Source organism: Enoplosus armatus, chromosome 8, assembly GCF_043641665.1.
Source record: "Enoplosus armatus isolate fEnoArm2 chromosome 8, fEnoArm2.hap1, whole genome shotgun sequence".
Classification (NCBI taxonomy): Eukaryota; Metazoa; Chordata; class Actinopteri; order Centrarchiformes; family Enoplosidae; genus Enoplosus; species Enoplosus armatus.
The window spans coordinates 8156388-8179862 of NC_092187.1; the positions used below are offsets into that span (position 1 = coordinate 8156388).

At 41.1% G+C, this 23475-nt stretch overlaps 1 protein-coding gene across 1 annotated transcript; it reads left to right on the plus strand.

The window, feature by feature from the left end:
• Positions 1-316: 316 nt before the first annotated feature.
• On the plus strand, positions 317-23101 carry sema3b (sema domain, immunoglobulin domain (Ig), short basic domain, secreted, (semaphorin) 3B). The gene is made up of 17 exons (XM_070910367.1): positions 317-500; positions 3147-3304; positions 4661-4723; positions 12585-12704; positions 13400-13493; positions 13771-13890; positions 14002-14144; positions 14375-14489; positions 16693-16762; positions 16907-17051; positions 18411-18630; positions 18747-18838; positions 18985-19026; positions 19988-20145; positions 20291-20346; positions 21834-21973; positions 22589-23101. Exons 1-17 carry the CDS (start codon positions 317-319, stop codon positions 23099-23101), a joined length of 2433 nt encoding a protein of 810 aa, XP_070766468.1.
• The last annotated feature ends 374 nt before the right edge of the window (positions 23102-23475 follow it).

Genomic DNA, 23475 nt, shown 5'->3' on the forward strand with positions numbered 1-23475 from the left:
TCTTGGGTGTGAGAGGTGATCTTGGTCGTCCTTCACGGGAGGAGCAGTGCATCTGCCAAGAGAAGTCTTCAGAACCAGGGAGGACAATATAAAGATTACACTGAACATTTAGAACTTGAAAGGAAGACTGGAAAAGACTGAAGCTCTGCTAAAGCAAAAAGGGAGGGAGAATCTGTTTTGGGTTTTAGCTGAGTTGAGTCCAAGCCAGTCCAAAGGCAGGTGGACTCATAAATAAGAAGAACATCGGGCATTACTGCTAAGTGGAATCTAAATAAATAAATTCACTTTTGAAGGAGCTTGTTCTTAGCGCACCAAGATGATGACCATGATGATGATGATGGTGGCCATGATGGTCACCTGCAGCTCTCTGTTCCTGCTGGGCCTGGCCGCTGCCCATGCTTCCTCTGGCACCGTGACCCGCACTTCCTCTTCATCTTCATCCTCCTCCTCCTCCTCCTCCTCCTCATCCTCTTCCCCGCGCATGAAGCTCTCATACAAAGGTAAGAACCAAAGCTGAAGCGTTTATATCTAAAGAAGGCAAATTTGGCTTGTGTGTGGTTTTACTCACTTTACCGTTCGTGTGTTGGTCTTTGCCTCTCCTACTGCACATAATGTATACTTTCTTCTGGGCACAGTACATGTACACACACCCACACCCACACAGGCACACACTTTCTGTTTTTCATGTGAGATTCCGCCATATCCCTTTCAAAGTAAACAGTCCTGAACAGTAGCCAGCCGTAATTTGTGGTTGCTCTGATTCACAGCCACACTCATACACAACCAGATGCACACACATGGCTTAAACACACAGGCAGGGTTTTGTGTTTCATCTCCAGCATTGTAAGTTAGAAGAAGGCAGCTCAATGCCCAACACAACCACATAAACCAGGGATGTGTTCCATCAGTGAAAGCCGGCAATTACAGCCTGAACGAACTCACCAAGGACGTGAGGCTCGTGAAGGCCATCTGCCCAGATGAGATATGTGCTCCCTTTAATTTAGGCTGAAGGTAACGTGTAGCATACAGTTCAGGATGGCAGAATATTTATACAGAATAGTTCTAGTCGACATATGAAGGACTAAAAGAGCCCCTGATGACCTCACTGCATCCCTGAAATGACATTTGATTTTATGTTTCTTTATCCAGCAGAAATGAATATTGTGTTATGTCTGACTGATGAATAGGTTTGCTGTAGGCTCATTTATCATTTAAAATCAAACAATGGCTTTTGTTATAAGTTATAAGCAGGATAATGTGCAAGTAGGTGGTCATTAAAATTACTCTTTGATGTGGTAATTCAAGTCCCTTTTTAGTTACCCTTGCAGTGCAGCTCAAGCGATGACAGTGTGAGTTGGCAAGTCACACTGGCGGACTCCCTTAAAATGGAGAAAACGTGATGCAGTGCCCTCTAGGGTGTCCTTCCAGTTGAAAAAAACATGATGCAGTGCACTAATGGGTGCCCTTAAAATGGATAAAAAGTGATGCAGGACTCTCCAGTGCAGAAAACACAATGCAGTGTCATACTAGTTGGCCTCTACATGCTCTTATGTGCGAGACAATGTGTCCTCATGGGATGTCTCTACAGTGGAAAATGCCCTCCTGGTGTCCCTCTTGTAGGTTTTCTGGTTTTTAAAAAAAATATATTTTCGCCATAAATGCATCACAACTTTCAGTACACATGCAGCTGGTGCCCTTTTCATTTTCTCGCCCCCATCCAGTGGCAGTCCTGCGTCTCGTTAGCATGATGACATGCTAATTTTAGCATTTTAAACTAACATGATAAACACAATTACATTATCATGCTAATAGATTAAACATACTAAATATTAGCACATTATCATGCTAACATTAGCCTGTTAATGTGTGATATATCTGTTAGTATACTAACATGCTAAATTTTACATGTTAACATGCTAACTTTAACCATGTTGAACCTGACAAGCTCTGAGTCTGAGATGTCCTATAAAAGGTCACCGGACAGAGGATAAACTGTATTTAACAAACTTTGCTATTTTTTTTGCCCCACTAGTACTATTGAAGATCGAAGAGTAGCAAAGCTGTTTTTTCATCCACCCATCATTTTTTTTCTGGTTTGTAGTGAGCATTATAGCCTCACTGGGCAACTGGGATTATTTAGGGAAGTACTTGGGGCTGCTTGAGATTCTTTGTTTTGACAAATAACATGTGAACTATAGTACTGAAAGAGGAGACACATAACAGCAGACCTAACTGACACAAAGACACTTTGATCTATTTAAAAGTTGTCAACTCCATAATTCTCTCAACATGTATCAGAGAATAGATATCATTTTAGTTTGTCTTCTTTGGGCCCAAGGTTAATGTCACCACAGTGTGGTGGAACTGAATAATGACACATTTGCTGAAAATGGCACATTAGCAGTAGACCTAAAGTCCTGATGTAATGCAGGCGGCTGTTGGGTGGCGTCAGAGTCTTAATTAAAGTTATAAATTCCCATTAGAGCGACGGCAGACTAATAAAGCAATTTTAATGTGTAAGCAAAGAGGGCCTTGGTCTTGTTTTCTCAAACTCTTGGTTTAAGCCAGGCCAGCAGGGGAGGATGCAGTCCCTTTATTTCTTCAGCTTCTCAGGCCAAGAACACAGTTTTTTCCACTGGCTTGGGGTAACTATTATAGCTTAAGTTTACAAATACAAGCTGAATTTTCCTGGGCACTGTTCCCCCAGAATTTGTTCTTGCCAGTTTGGAAACAACAAGGACACTCAATTTTTCCATTGAAACCAATATAGTGTCATTACTGTCAGAGGATTTTGGCCTGCTGTTCACAAGTCACTGGCCTTAGGACACAGCTCAGAGGTGTTATTTAAATACTAAAACTAAGTGGTAATCTTCTTTATCAACCACATGACTTGTTTTAGCCCCGTGGCCAACTTATTAATTTGGATCTGAAGACTCTGTGATCAAAGTACAAATACCAAACCAACCTCAAGTCATCAGCATACAGATAATGGCCATGAATTAAATATTTTTTTCTAATCTGCCAACATGAGTTGAAATAGCTTGGGAGAGTTTGCATGTGACTTGCAACAGGAGGATGCAACATGTAACAGAAGACAGATTGAGAGCTGCCACCATCTATGATCCTGTATATCTGTACGATTTCAGAGTTGCAGCAGTTCCATGGAGTGCGGCGGTTTGAGCTGGAGCGCTCCTGCTGCTTCAGCGCTCTGCTGTTGGATGAAGAAAGAGGCCGTCTCTTCGTCGGGGCCAAGAACTTCCTGCTGTCGCTATCATTAGACAACATTGCCAAGCAGGAAGACAAGGTTGGTCAAAACTAAAATCAGTAAAAATTACAATAAAAAACGAATTTTGTTGGGCAGACAACATATAAAATATATAAAATGTTTACTGCAGAAAGAAAACGTAAAATATGTGGGGTGGGAAAGGTTTGTTGATTATTACTAATGACTCAGCCATTACTCTGCTGAGGTTTCACTTTTATCTACACTTTGTTTTAGAAAAAAAACACCCTGAGACTTTCAAACACATTGCAGACCATTTGTATTTGAATTAAACAAAGCAGTATTATACAGTAATACGGTATTTTTCATGGCAATACATTGTATTATCTAATCAAGAGACATATTTCCCTGAATTGTGCCCTAGAGCAATGAGATGATACTGGCAAGAGATGTGTTTATTTACAACCAGTGCCATATTGTCTGATTCCTAAGAATCATTTATTACTGTTGTAATCAAACTCAGTCCACACACGCTTTATGAGTTTGTTTTCATGTGGATCTGAAGGCATGGCAGAAAGAGAAATATTCAAAAGTATGGACACAACATGCCTCTTTGAAAGTCACTGAATCATAGCCTTGCTCATGAGACCACTCAAGTGACTAGCCTCACATGTAAGAAAAGAAAGAGAAATTTGGGATTAATAGAGAAAGATAGAAAATCAAAGAGGTAAACAGAAATGAGAAGAGAGCATTTATTAAAAGAAAACGTGTAAATGACAAATTTTAATTAAAAGCTTTGCTTTTGGAGTATGCAATAGCAATAGCCCATGTTTTCAGTTGCAGAAGCACACTTGAATACACACATTGGAGCAGACAATACATTTATACATAAATGTACACACTGGCAACACTAAGTGCACAGAAATGCATAGAGACACACAAAAAACCCCATAGAAATACAAGCAAAATACAGCCTACGACTAACATATGTTCACAGCTGTTTGAAGTAAATTACATGCGTGGTGCATTAGATGTGAAGCCGTTGTTGCTTTTAGGTACATGGGCTGGTTTGATTTATGACCTGGGTGTGTAGATTCACCGGCTGTTTTTTTAATACGGAGGGGTCAATCGCCTTTACAATGAGAAGGGAGGATGAGGAGGTGAGGATAGAGGTGAACGAAGAAGAATGGGAAAAGACAGAAGAGCGAGGAAGAGAAGAAGTGAAGTTGGACAGAAGTACGGAGAGGCTGAAGGGAAGTGAGATGAGGTGATCTGAGGTGTTCCTTGCTCAAGGGCATATTATTAATTTAGAGGGAACAAACACGTGTTCAAAAGTTCATTAAGTTCTCAAAATTGACATCACACAGACTTTAAATTAGTAAATTAATCCAGATAACAAATTTAGATTTCATCTGATCTTTGCCTGCTGTGTTTCAGATCTACTGGCCTGCTCCCGTCGACTGGAGGGAGGAGTGTAACTGGGCGGGCAAGGATATCACTGTAAGTCTCTTCACACCACTTTACCTTACCTAACCTTACCTCATCCCATTTTATACTCTCATTTACTTTAGTTTACAAAAATATGCAGTTCTTTCATCTTCATCCCTGGATGAAGTGATGTTGGATCATCAAACCTCAACGGTGGGTTACTGCATGAAATATTCTGTAATATGAAATGTGAAGACCACACGTATTATTAACCTAAGTGAAAAGAGTCAAAAACACTCCTCATCAGCCCTCAGACACTGTACACAGAGTTAGATAAGAGGGCTGAGGCGCTCCTCGTGGAGGAGGTAACTGTCCACTCCTACCCAGCAACACAATGCTACCTTTTAATCTACTGGAGTCATGGGAGTCGTCACAAGACAGAAACACCACGTTTAAAGAGATAACACGTAATAATAGGTGCGGCACTCCTTTCGGCCCTGTGGTGATATCACATCTGCGTAATCTGTTTGTTTTTAAACCCCATCTGACTGTGATCTGCTCAGTTTGATGCTACACCAAAGACATGTGTGTTTTTCCAAAGCTGTTTACAATCAGTGCTTCAGTGTGCATCCTGTGGTCTTATGCAGTAAACTAATTTCTTAAACGTCAAGCTAACGATAAACTTTAATTCGTTTAAGGAATTAGAAAAAACCCAGTTAGCACAGCTAGATTTCTGCTGGAGAAGGCTGGTAATGTACACATATCACAGAGTTTAAAACAGGGTTTTTAGGAGAGAGCATGTGCATCACAAAGATTTCAGAGAAAGTACTGCCATGACAGCAATGCAAAGGGACATAAGGAAAGACTGTTACTGTTAGTGGTGCTTCCTTGAATAATTTACCCTCTTTAATTGCTTCTAGAAGTCTACAGTCTGTCTCCTCTCAGTTAGCTTCACAGCTGAACAGTTCAACATAGCATCATGTATCAGTAATACACTTAAAGTACAGTAATTAAGCCATGATTCCAAAAAAGGTCAGAGGGTGGGGGGGGGGGGTGTCCATCATAGCCCACTGCATGTGAACATCTACAGCCATACCAATGAGTTACAGACTAACAACATTTGATAAATTCAACAAAATATGTCACAAGATCAGCATTTTTAAAAATGCTAATTATAAAAGCATATATAAAGAGTAACAGGTTTCCTGTGCACTTGTAAATGTAGTGAGTGTGCAGCGATAGCATTCACGGCTGCTGCATGTTGCTAGGAGTGAACTCATGACCTGTAATGATCTCAGGACTGTTTCTCCAAACATAGGCCACCCTGCTACTTGCCTTGGTCTTTTTATTGGCAGCCAAGAAAAGTTAAAAAGAATCAAAAGATTTTCTATTTTGATCTACAGAAGAGAAACATTTAGTTTCCAAGAATATGTCGAGTAAATACTGCATATGATGATTATGTGTCTAAATGTGATGTTCTGTACGTGGACAGAGTCTGGGCAGCGCAGGCTCGGCATGTAGAGGCCACCAAGAGCCTATAGACCACCCAGGATTACATCACACACAATTAGCTAACTCTACATGTGTGTGTGTGTAGGTGTGTACATGTGTGTGAAACAGTAACTTCCCATCAATGTGTGCCGACATGCCACAAATCTGCCTATATATGCTGTATTTATGTGTTTGACAGTGTGTGTGTACATTTGTTCATGTATGTTTTAGTATCCAATGTGTGTGTGTCTTTCTTTGTGTGTGTGTGTAAAACAAACCCTTCATCAGTGTGATTACACAGCTGTAGCAGACAGAAACCTGAGCACACACACCCTCAGACAGACTCCTGGTCAGGTGAAACTGGAGCCTGGAGTTTTGTATGAATGGAGCTCGTTGTCTGTGTTTATGTGTCCTGTGTGTGTGTGTTTGAAAGCGAGAGTAACAGTGGAGACGGAGAGTATAGGAGAGAATTAATCAAATTGCTCCAGAGGAAGAGGGGGAGGAGAGATAGAGGGAGAAAGAGATAAGAAAATAAAAGAAAGAAAAATTGGGGGGAATTTTGGAGACGTGGGTTTCTGAAGAAAGGAGCTTCTCCCAGATCAGTTGTTACTCCTGCCTTTCTGGCCTTTGAAATGTTATTTTTATCCTTTGTTAAACACTCACTCCGCTCTTATTCCTTTTGACTTTTAGTATCTTTGTTGAACACTCACCCGCACACTGAGAACTGAGCTGACCTCACACCATTGACCCTAATTACAGAGAAGTGCAGCTCTCTCCCCCTCTGGACCTCCTCTGCTTTCCTTACTCCCTCTCTCAGTTCTCCTCTCCTCCCTTGTTCTCTGGGAACCAGAGGTTTTTCATGTAGTTTACGACCCCCTCAGTCCGTACATCCACCTACAATTATTTCTTTTTAATCTAAATACTAAGTGGAAATTTTTTCTCTTTCTTCTTATGCAGTTACCCTCATATTGACCTGTCCACTGTTCCTTTTTACACTGTAATGTTAATTAGCAAATAGTCACATGTACTGAACAAGTACACACATTATTACAAACTATAGATACACACACAAGAAGTATTGGGTAATTCTTAACTGTATGCTGTTAATTATCTTAAACTTGTGTATTTACACTTTCATATTTTACTTTTATATTACATTATTACAGTTTATTAAAAGTGTCTTCATGACATACGGATGGTGTCTTGGAAAACACCACAGGGATTCAATCCCTGGCAGGTTGCTGGCCTCTAGTTTGGCCAGGCACCTCCATCGAATGCATTCTTCCGTGTTCTCAGCTGGGAAGCCAGTGAGGGATCAGATCCTTGTCGCTGCAGTAGTGTTTCCTACTAAGCCTGGTATTCAGACTGAATTGCCGTTTTGTTTTATTTGAATCGCTGAACAAATCTGAGATGTGGACAGTGATTAAGAATAGTAAACCCATGTAATGCAGACTTGAGCATAGTAGACCAAGGTTTTTTCCTGGTAACTTCACAGTGATGAGAAGAAGTCACTGCTCCTGATATAGAAATAATCTAGCCCTTTACCCCCATAAAACCACAGCTTGCCTTTTTTACACTTTTCCATGGATTAAACAAGCAAGATATAACATGTTAATTATTTTAACCTCCTGGCTGTAGCTTCATATGGTGGTATCAATCTTCTCATCTAACACAGCAAGAAAGCGAATAAGCATATTTAACTGCAATGCTAGCTACCTCAAAAATGAGTTCAGTAGAGTACACACTATCACAGTTGCTCAAAAAATACACACAAGGCATGTGATGGGCTTAACAAGTTGCCCACATAAAGACAAGTAATAAACACTTCATCACTCACACACACACTAACTGACCACAGGAAAGTCACCTAACATGCACACAGACACACCAACACAAACGCAGACACATGCACATAAACACAGTCAGACAGTGGCAGTAAACAGTTGACAGTTCACCCAGACACTCAGTCTGACTCAGCACTTTGACAGAGACATCACTGTAGAGCTGGAGCCATATTTAAACCTACAGAAGCGATGGATTGTGTGTTTACACTGTCCTGTTAACACCGGTTAAAAGAAGATCACCAGTTAAAATCCAGTGACTGACAGGGAAAATGTTAATGAGGTTAAAGTTGTGGTTTCTTAAAGCCTGAAACTGTCCTCTCCACAAAAACACCAGCATTGGTCATGTGTTTAAATGGCTTAAATCAACCAATGTTAACCTCGTGGTGGTGCAGAAAACTGAGGGGATCACAAAGTCATTAGTATCCATCCTCTGGGAACCATGACTGTCTGTACAAACTGTCATGGCAATCCAGCCAATGCTGAGATATTTCTGTCTGAACAACCAACCAATATTGCTATCCACAGACTCATGTCGCTAACAATTCGCCAGATCTGATACTATACTCATATTGGTTGTTCTGGAAGGCAAGATACCTATATTTTGTCATTTAGGAATGAGGACTTAAAGTGCCCTTGAGCAAGGGACTTAACCCTTAACTATTGAGGGAACCAACTTAGTAGCCACCAAACGTGTGAGCAGCATGCTCCTGATAAGCACCAAGCATAATGTGAGTGTATGGGGCTTCACTTCGCCTTGATGAGTTCCTCTGTGATTCAGACAAATGTCAACACCGCTACCTTTGTCCTGTTCAGCAGAAGCAATCACAGGCATTCCTGGGATATGACACTGTGCTGTGTTGTGTATCTAATGGTTGTCTACTGTGCGCCATCATTCTGTGTGTTCAGTCAAAGGCTCTCAGCCATTAACTAAGTGTGCTGCATCACTGAGAAAGAAAGACAAACAGTAGCTCCGTTTCAATCTAAACTTTCATAATGATGCAATAAAATAGCTGACGTGAATGTATTTTGATCGGTTGAAAAAATGTCACTGCCAGATAGATGTGAACAATGAGGGAGGTTATTCCTAAATGTCAGCAGATTGTGGCCAAATTAGCTGATTATGATAAATAATATGAACCTGGCAATATTACAATGCACTAACAAATGGCCATTTAACTATGGCTGGATATATTAAAGAAACAGAACTTGTGACATAGGTATGGAGGAAGAAAATGCCTTTAACTTCCATTCCACTTCCAAAAATATATATTGAGTAAATTGTACTTTTCGTTTGGACTTAGATTTTATAGCTCAATACATAATGCTTGAATGAAAACCTAGTTTATGTGAGACAGACAGAGCTGGAGAGAAGGAGCAGAAGGACAGATAATAGCTGAAATAATAAAATTGTAGATCTGGTTAATCATTTCTAGAATGGAAAGGATAAAGAGAGAAAAGGAAAAAAAGACATCCACTGAGGAACAATACAGCTTTATAAGACCGACAGCTCAGGCCGCAGTGAGGTCACAGCCTGCGCTTTGCTCACTGTTTCAACTAATGAGTCAGTGGTAGGTCAAAGGTTGGCCAGTGAACCCTGTAACACCCACATCCACACACACACATACACACCCACCCACCCACACACACACACACACACACACACACACACACACACACTGAGAAAATGTGACTGCTGGCATAATTCACCTCCCTCGTTCTCCTCCTTCCTTTCTGATCTTTTCGAGGTCTTTCAAGCGTCTTTTCTTTCTTACCTTTTCTTTTCCTCCTGCTCTCTCTCCTTTGTCACATCAAAGAATTGACTTTGTCAGAGGGCAGAGGAAGGTGAGGGAGTCAGCCGAGCTGCGGTTTTACACACACTCACACACACATACACACTAAGGGCTTAATATACAATGGGAGTTAGATTGAGGAGGAGGAGGAGGAGGAGGACTTGCTTCCGCTACACACATTGGGAATCATGAGAAAAAGGTTGATTGAAACTTGTTGTTTTATCAGAGCAACATGGGAAGCTGGTGAGGTGTGTGTTTGAGTGGGTGTATGTTCATTTATTGTATAAATGTGTGTGTCAGCCTGAAGGTGGAGGCAAAAGTGGAGTGTGTGTGCCCCTTTCTTTCATGGGAAACAGAGGTCTCCTGTGTTGGTCAACAGCTTAATCGGCCTATTGATTGGTTGAACACCTTCACATGTGCACGCACACGTAAGCATGTATGTATTCACACACCAACAACTCCAACCCTAACCCCCTGGTGGTTTTCAAAGGCTGAAAGGCAGGCCTTTGTTCTAAACCGCTGAGTGTGTGTGTGTGTGTGTGTGTGTGTGTGTGTGTGTGTGTGTGTGTGTTTGTCAGGTCTAATGAGCCACAATTCCGCTTCTGTCACTGCTTTCACAACCTGACCTGTCTGACTGTCACCTTCGGCTTCGGGTCAGACTGACAGACAGATGAGGAAAGACATTTAATTAAAGAAGACAGATGGAGAAACAGAAAATACATAGAAGTACACTATAGACTTCCATTCATCATTTAATTCAGGTTTACTTTACTTTGGTTTGCAACTAGGCATTAAACACGAAGATCACAGAAATGTGACAACAACCATAATCCATCTTTTAAAACAGTCATATAAAATATAAAAATGCAAATATTAAGAAACAAATGTGAGAGATATTTAGAAAAGAATATTAGAGAGTTCCTCTGATGAAGTCAACGCAAAATTGGAAGATTAAGACCAAAGCCAAATAACATTCTGTACAAAGCCATTTAGGCACAAATATACTTGGAATGAAGTCAAAATAAAAACATGAAGATTAACATATTGAAATATGAAGAATGTGCAGTCTTTGTACACAGAGTGTTCATTATCCTAGTCTGTGGCTGACGGTCAGATTCATGTCTTTATAAACCTCTTCTCCAGTGGTCCCCTGGGGTCCAACAGTGTTTGTAACTTGATCGACAGACAGATGTTACAGCGGCCTGTCTAGGGGAAAGTAGCCAGACAGTGAGGATAGATGTGAGGGCCAGAGTGTGTGTGTTTACTGCAGTGTGTAAAGCCAGCAAGATCTTATTGAGTAGACTACGTTTTTGGGAAACTTACTAGTTTTGTAATGACAATACAGACACATGAAGGCCTCATATTAGCTCATCAGATATTATAGAGCTGAATTACCACTGACAATCATGGTGGTAATTATGACAATCAATGTGTCCATGTTCTCATCACTCTGGCTAGAAAAGGAGTGCGTACCATCCAGTCTGTTAGTGTACAATAAATCTTTTCTCCAGCAGTCTCCTGGGATCCAGCTTACTGTAACCTGACTCCAAGACAGATGTGACTGCAGGTCAATAACCTGCTGTCTAGATAAGAAGGAGGGAACAGACAGAAAGGGATAAGGATATTGAAAGTTGTTGATGTGAAGGAGGATAAAGGAGGAAGAGAAATAAAAATGGTATTGTATGAAGTGGTGGGTTGTAAAAAGTTAGATAATTAAGCTCCAGTTTACCCTTTAACTAATTTTTCCGTTAATTCCTCTACTCTTGACGTCAGCTTGCTGATTAATAATCCAAGTCAAACATCAAGCAAGTATGTAATTAAAGAAATAGTTTTACATTTTGGAAAATACACTTGTTAGATGTGAAAATCCATACCACTCTCATAACTGCACGCTGATTGCCACAGCCGCCAGCTGGTTAGCTTAGCTTAACATAAAGACCGGCAGCTTAAACTTTAACATTATATCTCTTTTGGTTAATTCATACAAAAACTGAAGTTTAAAAATGACACATCGTGCTTTTACTGGGGGTTATGTACCGGACAATTTCTAAGTCAAGCTAAACAGCTGTTGGCTGTAGCTTACTGACCAGACAAATATGAGAGTGGTATCGATCTTCTTGTCTAACTCTCTGCAAGAAAGCAAAAGGGTGTATATGATTTTTGATTGACCATTTTACCCTTAGTGTACATGCAAACACACACACACACACACACACACATTGTAGACATGTGTGTGTGTGTGTGTGTGTGTGTGTGTGTGTACACAGCCAGGACACAAAGGCTGTCACAACAGTGTTGTCACAGGCAGACAGGGTGAGAGGAGTTATGTGAGGAATGTACATCACTAAACCACAAGAGAGACAGAGTCCAGGTTTTGGTCGTTCTTCTTTAATGTCTGTGTTTTGTTCTTTTCTGTTTTGTCATGTTAACTTGTTTTCACTTTTAAACTGGGCGGCAGCTAACTGAGGTCACATCCATGGCACTTTTTCAGGGAATTTCGGGGGGTTTAATGACCTGAAGTATTGTTGACATTGTACAAGGCTACACACAGTGGGCTGATCCCGCCAATAGACTAAATGTATTTGAATCTGACCATTTTAGACCAATACATTCAAATAAAAAGATTCAGTATTTCCTTACCAGAATTGTAACCCTAATGCTCTATATAATATATATATATATATATATATATATATATATATATATATATATATATATATATATATATATATATATTCCTAAAGAGTACCCTTCAAATTGCTCTTCATTGGTAAACTGAAACTGTGTATCTCTGTCTGTGTCTTTCAGTCTGACTGTGTGAACTATGTGAAGATCGTGCACCACTATAACCGCACCCACCTGTATGCCTGTGGAACCGGGGCCTTCCACCCTACCTGTGCCTTTGTAGAGGTGGGACACAGGATGGAGGTAAGGAACGAACCAAACAAAAACAACACAAAGACACACAAACTGCTGAACTGCAGTATTCATTTCTTATTTTTACCTGTTTCAGTTATAAGATCTTGTCTAAAAGAAATATCATACAGGCTTGAAGGTACAGAGACACTTTAAGTATCTCAAACGCCATTTGTTTTTCTAGTCTTACTAGTAATGGTGCAATCACACTGAGAAAACTTAAGTCACCACTTTGTTTGTTTGTGCTCACCTGTTCAAACAAAATGTTATAACTGTGTTCAGATGCCTAAAAATGCGAGCCTCTGTCCTCTGCCAACCAAATAGCTTTCCTGTTCATTATAAGTGAGAACATAATCCGAACATACAGCAGGAAAGAACCCCAAAACACAAGGTTTATGTGTATAAAGAGATGAACGTTGACATCTGATATCCAGCAGTTACTCATGCTTGGAAACCTTCGCATAACAAAACCGACTCAAGGCAAACTGGAGCCTAGACTGATGCTGCAGAGGAGGTGGATCATGGCAAAGAGCGCAAACAAATCCATCATGCTTAGCTCTAGTTGCTGGTTTCACATTTGTTTTGAGCCAAAATCTCAAACCTGAAATCTCATCCCAAAAATGACTGTATGGCTCCGACAAAACAAAACAAAGTGTTCGTGTGATCGCACCTTGAATCCAGTTCTTCCTGTCCTCTCTCTCCATCAGGACCACGTATTCAGGATTGACCCCTCGAAGGTGGAGGACGGGAAAGGGAAGAGTCCTTATGATCCTCGCCACAATGCTGCATCTGTACTCGTCGGTAACTACAACCTTGCACATTGATATGAGATGATTATTATTGACTATAGTTATCCTTTTAAAATGTGGCTTGTGTAAGAAAGTTTTGTGATTCAGTGTGGCTCATCCCAAAATTGAATGGATTCTGCCTCAGATGATTGGAAACATATTATTTTTGTGTTGGTTTTCTAGCATTTTCAAGCCATAACTTTGACTGGTCTTGGTGGATGGTATAGACCTAGTCACCAGTAGAGGTCACATGACAAATCAATGAGTTATTGATTAATTTTGTCTCCTAGGTGATGAGCTATATGCAGGCGTGGCCACAGACTTGATGGGACGGGACTTCACCATCTTTAGAAGTCTGGGGAAGCGCCCCTCCATCCGCACTGAACAGCATGACTCACGCTGGCTCAATGGTCTGTGTGTGTTTGTGTGTTGACTTCAATTTACATTATAACTGACCTCAATCTACAATTTGTTTGAGAAATAACGGTATAACTGACATTGTTCCTCTCTGTGTCTACCAGAACCAAAGTTTGTTGGTTCCTTTTGGGTCCCAGAAAGTGAAAACCCCGATGATGACAAGGTGTTTTTCTTCTTCCGTGAGACGGCGGTTGAGGCCCAGGGTCTTGGAAAGTCCACCTACTCCCGCATCGGACAACTCTGCAGGGTGAGAGATTGTTTCATCACTGAAGTCAAGTATTTAAAATAAACTGGGTGTGAAAGTCTGCACCAGGCCCGCTCAACCTGGATCTTTTTACAGATTCTGTAACAAAATGAGGTCATAATCTGTTTCACAAATTTTATTTGGGTTAAGTGGTGAAAGTGTCTGGTGCCCAATTTATAACACTGCTCTTACTGTCCTGTTAAACGACTCTTGAATGTTTTGTCATGAATCAGAATGACATGGGTGGTCAGCGAAGTCTGGTGAACAAGTGGACGACATTCCTCAAGACCCGTCTGATATGCTCGGTGCCAGGAGCCGACGGCAGCGACACATACTTTGATGAGCTGCGTAAGTTCATTGTGCACACAGACAGATACTGTACCAACTCATTTATGACTAAAGTTATGTTGGGTAAAAGTATGATGTAACATAACTGATGTTTGAATTGAAGGCTCTGCATGATACTCAAGTCATCATACGTCTTTTTGAGCTTGAAGAAAGCACACTTTTGACCTCACAACAGATGAGATAACAAGAGGTCTTGGTTTCTATTTTCTGTCCATGGTGCAGTTTGATAAAGAAATCCGATTTTTCAGAAGTTAGAAAAGGCAAAACAAAGTGTTGAAATTTGGGCTGATTTTCCAACCTTGCTTTGTCCGTTGGATTTTTACCCAGAAGCACATTCTGTGGGTGCACGGGGAGAGAAAGTCAAAGAAAGCATAATAAATTAACCAGGATTTCTGACCTCAATTGTAGATTACCATTCAGCCCCACATTCCTGCAGACTTGGAGAAAGCATGAGTGAGAGATTAATTGGTAATAGATTCTTGCCTGATCTGAAGCCAGTATTTTTGCTGTGGGTTCAAAGTAAGTTGCAGGCTTGTCTCTGGTGAGTCTTCATATGACAAAAAGACAATAATGTGTTTCCATTAGACAGGATCCAGAAGCTACATTTCTAAAGCACGGATTGTGGGCCAAGGAAATATTTTATGATAAAGGAGACATACAGTAATTTCACTTTAACTCACTCGGATAGTTCCACAAATGTCTGGTTCACCCAAGTACTGTACTCATATTCACAACAACAAAGAGATAAAACTGCTCCAACTTTTATATATGATTTTGAAAATTATGACTTCATACAAAAAAACTGTGGGTAAATCAAGGAGGCAACAATTGGCCCTTCGCTAAAGAACTCCTCCAAGCTATTGTCCAATCACATCAGCAACCATAATGGGCACGGCAAGCTCGCCAGCCTCTGGATTTGTCCACATGCTGAGCGTCTTAAGAGCGATACTCTAAAGAGGATAGTGATGATTAAGCATAAATCTAACCGCTGTCTTGTATGCCAAAGTATGTAAGCTAAGCAGCCAGAGCTATGTTAGAATGAAATAAGAGTCTTATTTTACATTTTTCCTCATCATATTTTAAATACTAGGACAAGCAGCTCTACTTTGCATTTTGAAGACCACTTTTATATGGTTGACATTTTAAAACAAGCCAACTGGAAATATTAAAGAGTCTGCAGCATTTTCAACCAACACATGGAGTTAACATTATAGTAGCTTAGATAGCGAGCTATATCTGATCAAATCTGCCAGTGACAGTTGTCAGTTCAGCTGCCAAAATTGAAGGTCGCCAGCTAAACATGAGAAGCTGTTTTTGTCTATTTCTGTCTGAAACCACGGAAGAACGATTGACAGGCTTAGTAAGAGTATTAGCGAACAATAAGCGAAACCATGACAGTCAGACCAAAAGAAAGTCCATTAAACTTAAATACATCTTCCTACAAATGCCATGGCTTAGAGGAATCATTGGACTATGAAAAGAATGCACACTTTCTGATTAAAGCAACACATGACGATGTCACATCTAACAGAGAGAAACACCAAACCTCCAGTCATGCGATTTATTCAGCAGCTGCAGCAGCTTCAGCTCTCAAGAGGTTTTTGATTGAACTCTCTGACCGTATCTGTTGGCAATAATATGATCTGTCTTTGTGCTTATCTCGTGACACAATGAAAGGTGAACTAAGTGGAATCTTTTGTCCAAACCCTTAGGCTAAATCTGTCCATCACATTCCCTCATGTGAACAATGAGTCTCTTATCTCGACGAAGAGTTTTCTGACCGTACCTGAGACCAAATGTGTAGGAAGGACCATAGAAATATATGCGTTGATCTGAACCTGTTGAAATTATTCTTACACCACATTACTTTACAATAGTTTAATACTAGACACATTTCTTAACTGCAGTATTTAATTCATTATGGGCCAAGACTCAGAAATGCATCTTGTTTGTTGCAGACCCCAACCTGACAAAAAAAGTGTCTAAATCGTGCATTTTACAAACCACTGCTCGAAGCTAAGCTGTAAGGGACTTGGTTCCATGCCATGACCCTCAGTTATTAGTGAAATGTCTCTTTAAAGTAGTTGGACATGGCCATAGGGCTTTGCTTATCTTTCTCTCAACCTTTGTCCTCTGGACTACCACCACCTGACCTGAGTGTGTGTGTGTGTGTGTGTGTGTGTGTGTGTGTGTCCATCCTCAGGCGATGTGTTCCTGCTGCAGACGAGGGACAGAAAGAACCCTCTGGTCTACACTGTCTTCTCTACTTCCAGGTCAGAGTCCATTCATACTGTGTGTATGTCTATGTGCGTATGTGTGTGTGCAAAAGAGAGATAGAGAGTGTGTGTGTGTGTGTGTGTGTGTGTGTGTGTGTGTGTTTTGATGTCTCTAACCCAGCTCCCCCTGTCCCCCAGCAGCAGTGTGTTTAAAGGCTCAGCTGTGTGTCTCTACTCCATGAATGACATCCGGAGAGCCTTCCTGGGGCCCTTCGCTCACAAAGAGGGGCCCAACTACCAGTGGGTTCCCTTCCAGGGAAAAGTCCCCTATCCCCGCCCAGGAATGGTATGTCATTCAAGACCCATCCATATATAAGAGTTCAGAGTTTCTAACCCCAATGAAAGTACATTTACAGAAGGATGGTACATTTCAGAGGGAAATATTGCACTTATTACTCATTTACATTTTACACTTATAGTACACTGCATTTATATGAAAGCTATCGTTACAAAACATATGATCAGTTTAAAATATGATACATTGCTATAGATACAAAGTCGTATCAATATAGATACATTAATCTCATATAATATTCTTGTGATATAAATCCTATAGGCACTTCACACACTTGCAGTACTTAGTATTAGATCTCATTTCAATCCAAAAGCTCTCCACAATCCTCCCAATCAATATGTGCTTATCAAAGCTCTTACATTCTGCTAAGCACACAAGTGTCGCGTCAGCAGGATTTGTTATGCAGAGCTTCAGCTGTTACTGCCACAGCAGAACAATCCCCATTGTGTTACTGCAGAATAGTAATTGTATTTGGCCTACAGTAAACCCTCTCTCACGCCATCATCACCTCACTGGGTTGTAAAATTAGCGGAACGAATCAAATTAAAAGAAAACGATCATGCTTACAAGTGAATTATGCAAAACTGCATAGAAAGCAGATTCAGTGTTTAAAATGCACAAACCAGATCAAAAGTTTTTCACTTCACGAGCAAAGTGTATCCACTGTACAAGCAATAAAAAAAAAACTGCATGATGCTACAGCTTTAGTAAAATTTTAGCATCCAGGAAGGAAAGTCCAAGACTGGAATTTTAATTAGAGAGGGAGGCTAGACTCTGACCTAGAGAAAATCTCTCATGTCTCTGTGATCCATCACACCATAATCACCTCATTGTGGCCTGCTGGACCTGCTTTGACAAGTCAGACATTTTATAAAAGTTCACATGCAGACCAAACACAAAACAAATTTGCTTGTCAAATGTTTGCAAAGAGTCTTTTTGTACATGCAGTCAGTCCTGTTGTGCAGAGTTACAACAAATCCCTTATGGTAGTACTTTGAATTGCTGGGTAGGGGCTGAATCCTAAATATCAAATGTGCATGTTCAGACTTTCACAAATCCCCAAGACAATGTTTTCTATCAAAATGTGTTAAGTTTTAATGATTTTATCTGTTTTTTAAGATTTAGAATTTACTTGTACCATTTTGCATCCCCATTGAAGTTCAGTAAATTGTGTATCACAATGTAACCAACCATGCACCTGCAAAATAATAATCCTCTAAATTGTAAGCAAAAGCCATTCGCAAACCTTATTTTTGTGCTGTATGTCAGAACTTTTTGTTTTCAAGTTCGTATAAACAAGGATCTTATGCTACAATATGAATGAAACTTTTCTTAACTGCCCTCCATTAGTGTCCCAGCAAGACATTCGGCAGTTTTGAGTCCACAAAGGGTTTCCCAGATGATGTGATCCAGTTTGCGCGTCACCACCCTCTGATGTATAACCCGGTCTACCCTATGAACCGACGGCCTGTCTTCGTCAGAACTAACGTGGACTACAGCTTCACACAGATTGTTGTGGACAAAGTCAGCGCTGCTGACGGGCAGTATGATGTCATGTTTATTGGCACAGGTGAATGACTTGTTTTCATGTCTAACTCGTAACTTTATATTTAAACATGAAGATAATGAAAATATAATGAAATGATGTATGAAAAGTGACTTCATGGACTGCATCTCTTATTTCAGACAAAGGAACAGTACTAAAGGTGATCAATGTCCCTAAGGAGAGCTGGAACAACATGGAGGAACTTCTACTGGAAGAGCTGGAGGTCTTCAAAGTAAGAAAACTATGATAAAGCTATTTTCTTATATATATAAGCACTTAAGTGCTGACTGTATATTGAGAATAGTGAGAATAGATGGCAATTCATATATTTTATATGAAGCATGCTAATTCCTTAGCTGTTCCTTCTCTGCTCTTCAGGATGCCTCATCTATCATCAACATGCAGATCTCCTCAAAACGGGTATGTTTGTGTTATACTTAAAATCACACAAAATCACAATGGCGGTGGAACATTGTGGCTCCCTTTTTTAGTGAATAACAATAATTGTCTTATAATGGTAATCCTAGATCAGGATTACCACCAAAATGATCTGCATATTCTTCTTCTCAGAAATATATAGATGCCCAAGCAGAAAACATAATCTTGTCGGGGGCTGTACCAAAACAGAGTGGTATATTGCCAACAGTCTCAGCAGGGTGGAACCCAAGGAAGGCAGTTTGACAGGCTCAGGCAGCACTTAGTGCAAACCCCCTGCACCCATGCTATACCTGCCCTACAGTACCCCTGTGTCTAAGCATAGCACAGCTTACAGGGCCAATGGATGAGTTGGGACAGTGTAGAAAAGAAAAAAAACGTAGCTGGAAGGAAGTGTGGGCCATGGAAGAGGGCAGAATTATATTAAGGAGAAATTTATGATGTGCTTCTATCTCCCCAAAATCTCAATAAATTGATAGACGAGGATCCAAAATGTCCTTTATCTTCAGGTATAGCTTTTCTTTGGCACATTCTATCAGTGTGTAAAACAAGCCTTTCTCAAGGACAATACACCTGGAGACATAACCAAGTACTGAAGTGTCTAGCAGCAGCCATTGAATGTTAGCGCTTAGAAGTAAACTCACTCAAACTTCATCCAAAAGGAAACAAGGTGGGACTTGGTTTGTACATGAGGGTGAACAAGTCAGGCAGCAAGTCATTTTGAACATACATGATGTAGGGCATCAAAAGGCAGGGAGGGACTGGAAAATGAGAGTTTGTTTGGTGGATTGAGCATCATACTGCTGATGTCTAGATGGCTGCATGCTTGATAGCCTGACAGGCTGTTGAATCAACATGTTGTTGGCTAATGGTGTTGGACAGAAGTGATGCTTTGTTTATTGCCAAGGTCTTTTTAAACATGTCCTTCCACTCTGCGTCCTCACAGCAACAGCTGTATCTGGGCTCAGACACGGGCATTGCCCAGGTTCCCCTTCACCGCTGCAGTGTGTATGGGAAGGCCTGTGCTGAGTGCTGCCTGGCCAGAGACCCGTACTGCGCCTGGGATGGAACATCCTGTACTCGCTACCTGCCAAACACCAAGAGGTCTGTGACACAAACACTAATGACCCACACCAGATGATTCCTTAAACTGAGCAAGAAAAGCACAATGAAAACTATTATAGTATAATCAAATACATTTAAAATTCCTTAGAGTAAATTGTAATAAACTCTTATTAACATTGTACAGACGTTTCCGACGCCAGGATGTAAGGAACGGAGACCCCAACACCTTGTGCTCTGGAGGTAATATTTAAAAACGATTGTTTTGTCTTGGTTGTCAAAATGAAATCTCTGGTAGCTGTGACTAGTTTTGTAGGCTGACTGCTGCAGAGGTACGTTCAATGAATAAGAACAAAGCCTCATTCTGATCGAGCTCTTACTCAGAGACTCTTTGCATTTGACATCTCACTGTCCCTGTGCCAAAAAATCCGAAATCCTTCCACCCTTCACCCGTGGTGACCTCTGTCCCCCCAGACCACAATACCAGCATTCTGTCACTATCTGTCTTGCTGCCACATAACTGAATCAGGCTAATCGCTCAAACTGAAGGCGCTCCTGGGTAATACAATTACATCATGTGGCATGCAAGCCGGGTTGTATAAAACGAATGAAGCTCACTGATGAGCGTGGCATTGCCCCAACACACTGATCAGGGGTCAGTTTGGAAGTTTATACACCATTGTTTCCCCAGGACCATAATAGTCCTTGTTTAGTGTTAAATGGTAAATGATCTCACTTATATAGCGCTTTTCAAACTTCACGGTTCCCAAAGCGCTATACAGCTAAGTCTCATTCACCCATTCACTCACACATTCACACACCGATGGCGACCGAGCTGCCATGCAAGGTGCTGGTCTCCATTGGGAGCAACTTACCGTTCAGTGTCTTGCTCAAGGACACTTCGACATGACCAACCTGCTCTAACCAGCTTTACCTCCCGTGCGACAGTGCTAACCACTGCGCCACCATGCCGCCCACATCAAACATGTGACAATGTTTAAATCAACCCCCTAAAGCACTGAAAAATATTCACAGATGTTCTACAAGATGCTGTTATCAATCAGTGTTGACTAAGACTCTATTGCAACAACAACTATATTGTGCTAACAACTAATGTTAGTTACATATTTTCTTGTGATGCAAATTTATTTATTCAATGTTTATTGTTTTGGGACAAGTGTGTAGCCAGACGACACAGCATTTATAGCCTATGCTAATTTGCAATGCCCGTCCCTAGACTGGCCTTTAAAATACATAAAACTCAACAACAGATACACAAGACACAGTACAAAACACAAACTCAACAACAGGTACGTACATTAAAAACAAAACTCAGAACTCAACAAAAAATACGGACAGAACAATACAAGACTCAAACTAATACAATGAAGCAACAATTAATGTATGAATACAATTGTTCACAAGACAAGTAACTAAGAAAACCGTCTCAAAGTAAGCTTTGGTTTCTTAGCCAAGCATTATCAGCTCAGTTTGTTTCTGGCCCCCATTATTCCTGTCTTTTCTAGTCTGTCCAAGTCTGTCCTGTCTGTTCTTGTTTTGTCCTGGTCGTTCATTTCCTTTCAGCCATTTTCTCTCCTGACCTCTCTGCATTGTTCTGTCCTGTCCCATCTTGCCCTATCTTTTCAGTTTTTTTGTTTTTTTTTTACCTTTTCAGTTCTTGCCTGGTTTCAATAGACCCGTAATGTCCTTGTCTCTGCTGCCCCCTGCAGACCACCATAAGTATCGTGTTGCAGAGAGGAAGCTGTATGGAGTTGAGGGAAGCAGCACTTTCTTGGAGTGTATCCCTAAATCCCTTCAGGCCAGAGTCACCTGGACTTTCCAGAAACATTCCCAGAACCCACGAGAAGAGGTGAGAGGCATAGTAGAGAGTGGAGAGAGTTTGTAACTAAGAGATGTGAGAAGGAGTGTGTATATCAAGTCAGAAACCCATTCTTTCACAATGTACAATTAGTATAACATTTATTATGATTCTGGTAAAAACAACAACAACAACAACACTGTAAAGGACCCGCAGCCATGTATTAGTCATGAAAATCTAAAGTCTATTCAGACTGAATCATTGTTCCCAAATGGAAGGCAGGAAGTCAGGAAAGAAGCAGGATCTTCAGTACCAATTTTAGTCCAAACTCAAATCAGATGAGAGAACTTCCACTTACAGTATACTGGGTGCAAAGTTGCATTGGCATTGACAAACCAGGTTTTAAACGCAAGTTCTTGCCGTTGATAAAATGTCGGCTTTACTCGAGCTATATTTGTGCATTTAGTGCAGTATGTGTAGTGGTGTTCAGAGCTACTTAGCTCTTCCAGTAATCAGGTTCAGAATCAGAATCATCTTTACTGATATACATGAAACTTTACTTGATGGCATTGGTGCTAACACACACACTTGTACAATAAGACAAAATGGCAGCAGTGCACATTGTTAAGCTCCAACATTTCAATGAAACTTAGTTCTGTTTTTTAGGTGCGTCTAGATGACCGCATCCTCCAGACAGACAGAGGCCTTCTGATTCGTCGGGTCCTGAAGAGAGATATCGGCATCTACCAGTGCCACGCCATGGAACATGGCTTCACCCAAACCCTACTAGGCATCACCTTGGAAGTTGTACCCTCAACATCCTCCTCAGCCTCCAATCAACCCTCTGACGCTCCTGTCCGATTAGACCCTCGCAGCGGAGGTGGGCCCCCAATGACCAATCAAAAGCTTTGGTACCGGGACTTCATGCAGCTGGTGGACCACCCTAACTTGAGCACTGTTGACCAGATTTGTGAGCAAGTTTGGGCACGCAAGAGTGCCGGCGGTGACCAACTGGATAAGAGCTTTCCTGCTCCAGGGAAGGATGGCCCGCCTCTGGGCCCTTCTGTTCGCCCAGCTAACAAGAAGTGGAAGCATCTTCAGGAGATAAGGAAGGGGAGAAACCGCCGGACCCATGATGGGAAACCGAACCCTCGGGCGCCTCGCAGCGCAGGGGAGTAGCAACGTAGAGAAAGAGATGGAGGGAGAAAAGAATGACTGATACAAGGAGAAAGGAGGAGAATGATAGAAAGAGACTGAGAGACCAAGAACTCCTGGAGGTGTTCACACATACAGATACATCCAAGCACATAAAAACACATACAGACACACACACACAGCACCTCCTCTATTGTGTATATTTATCTATGGATGCCCCCACTATAAGGTAACCCAATCCCTGAGCCCTCGTCCCACTGGCCAGCCCCTGCATGTGCTGCCTTACTGCCCAAATTGATTCTGCACGATCCCTTTACACTGTTCCACTAGCGTAGTCAAGTGTACAAGCAGGTACGTGGGGTATACCCACCTTTATCTGTGGGCAATAAACTTACACT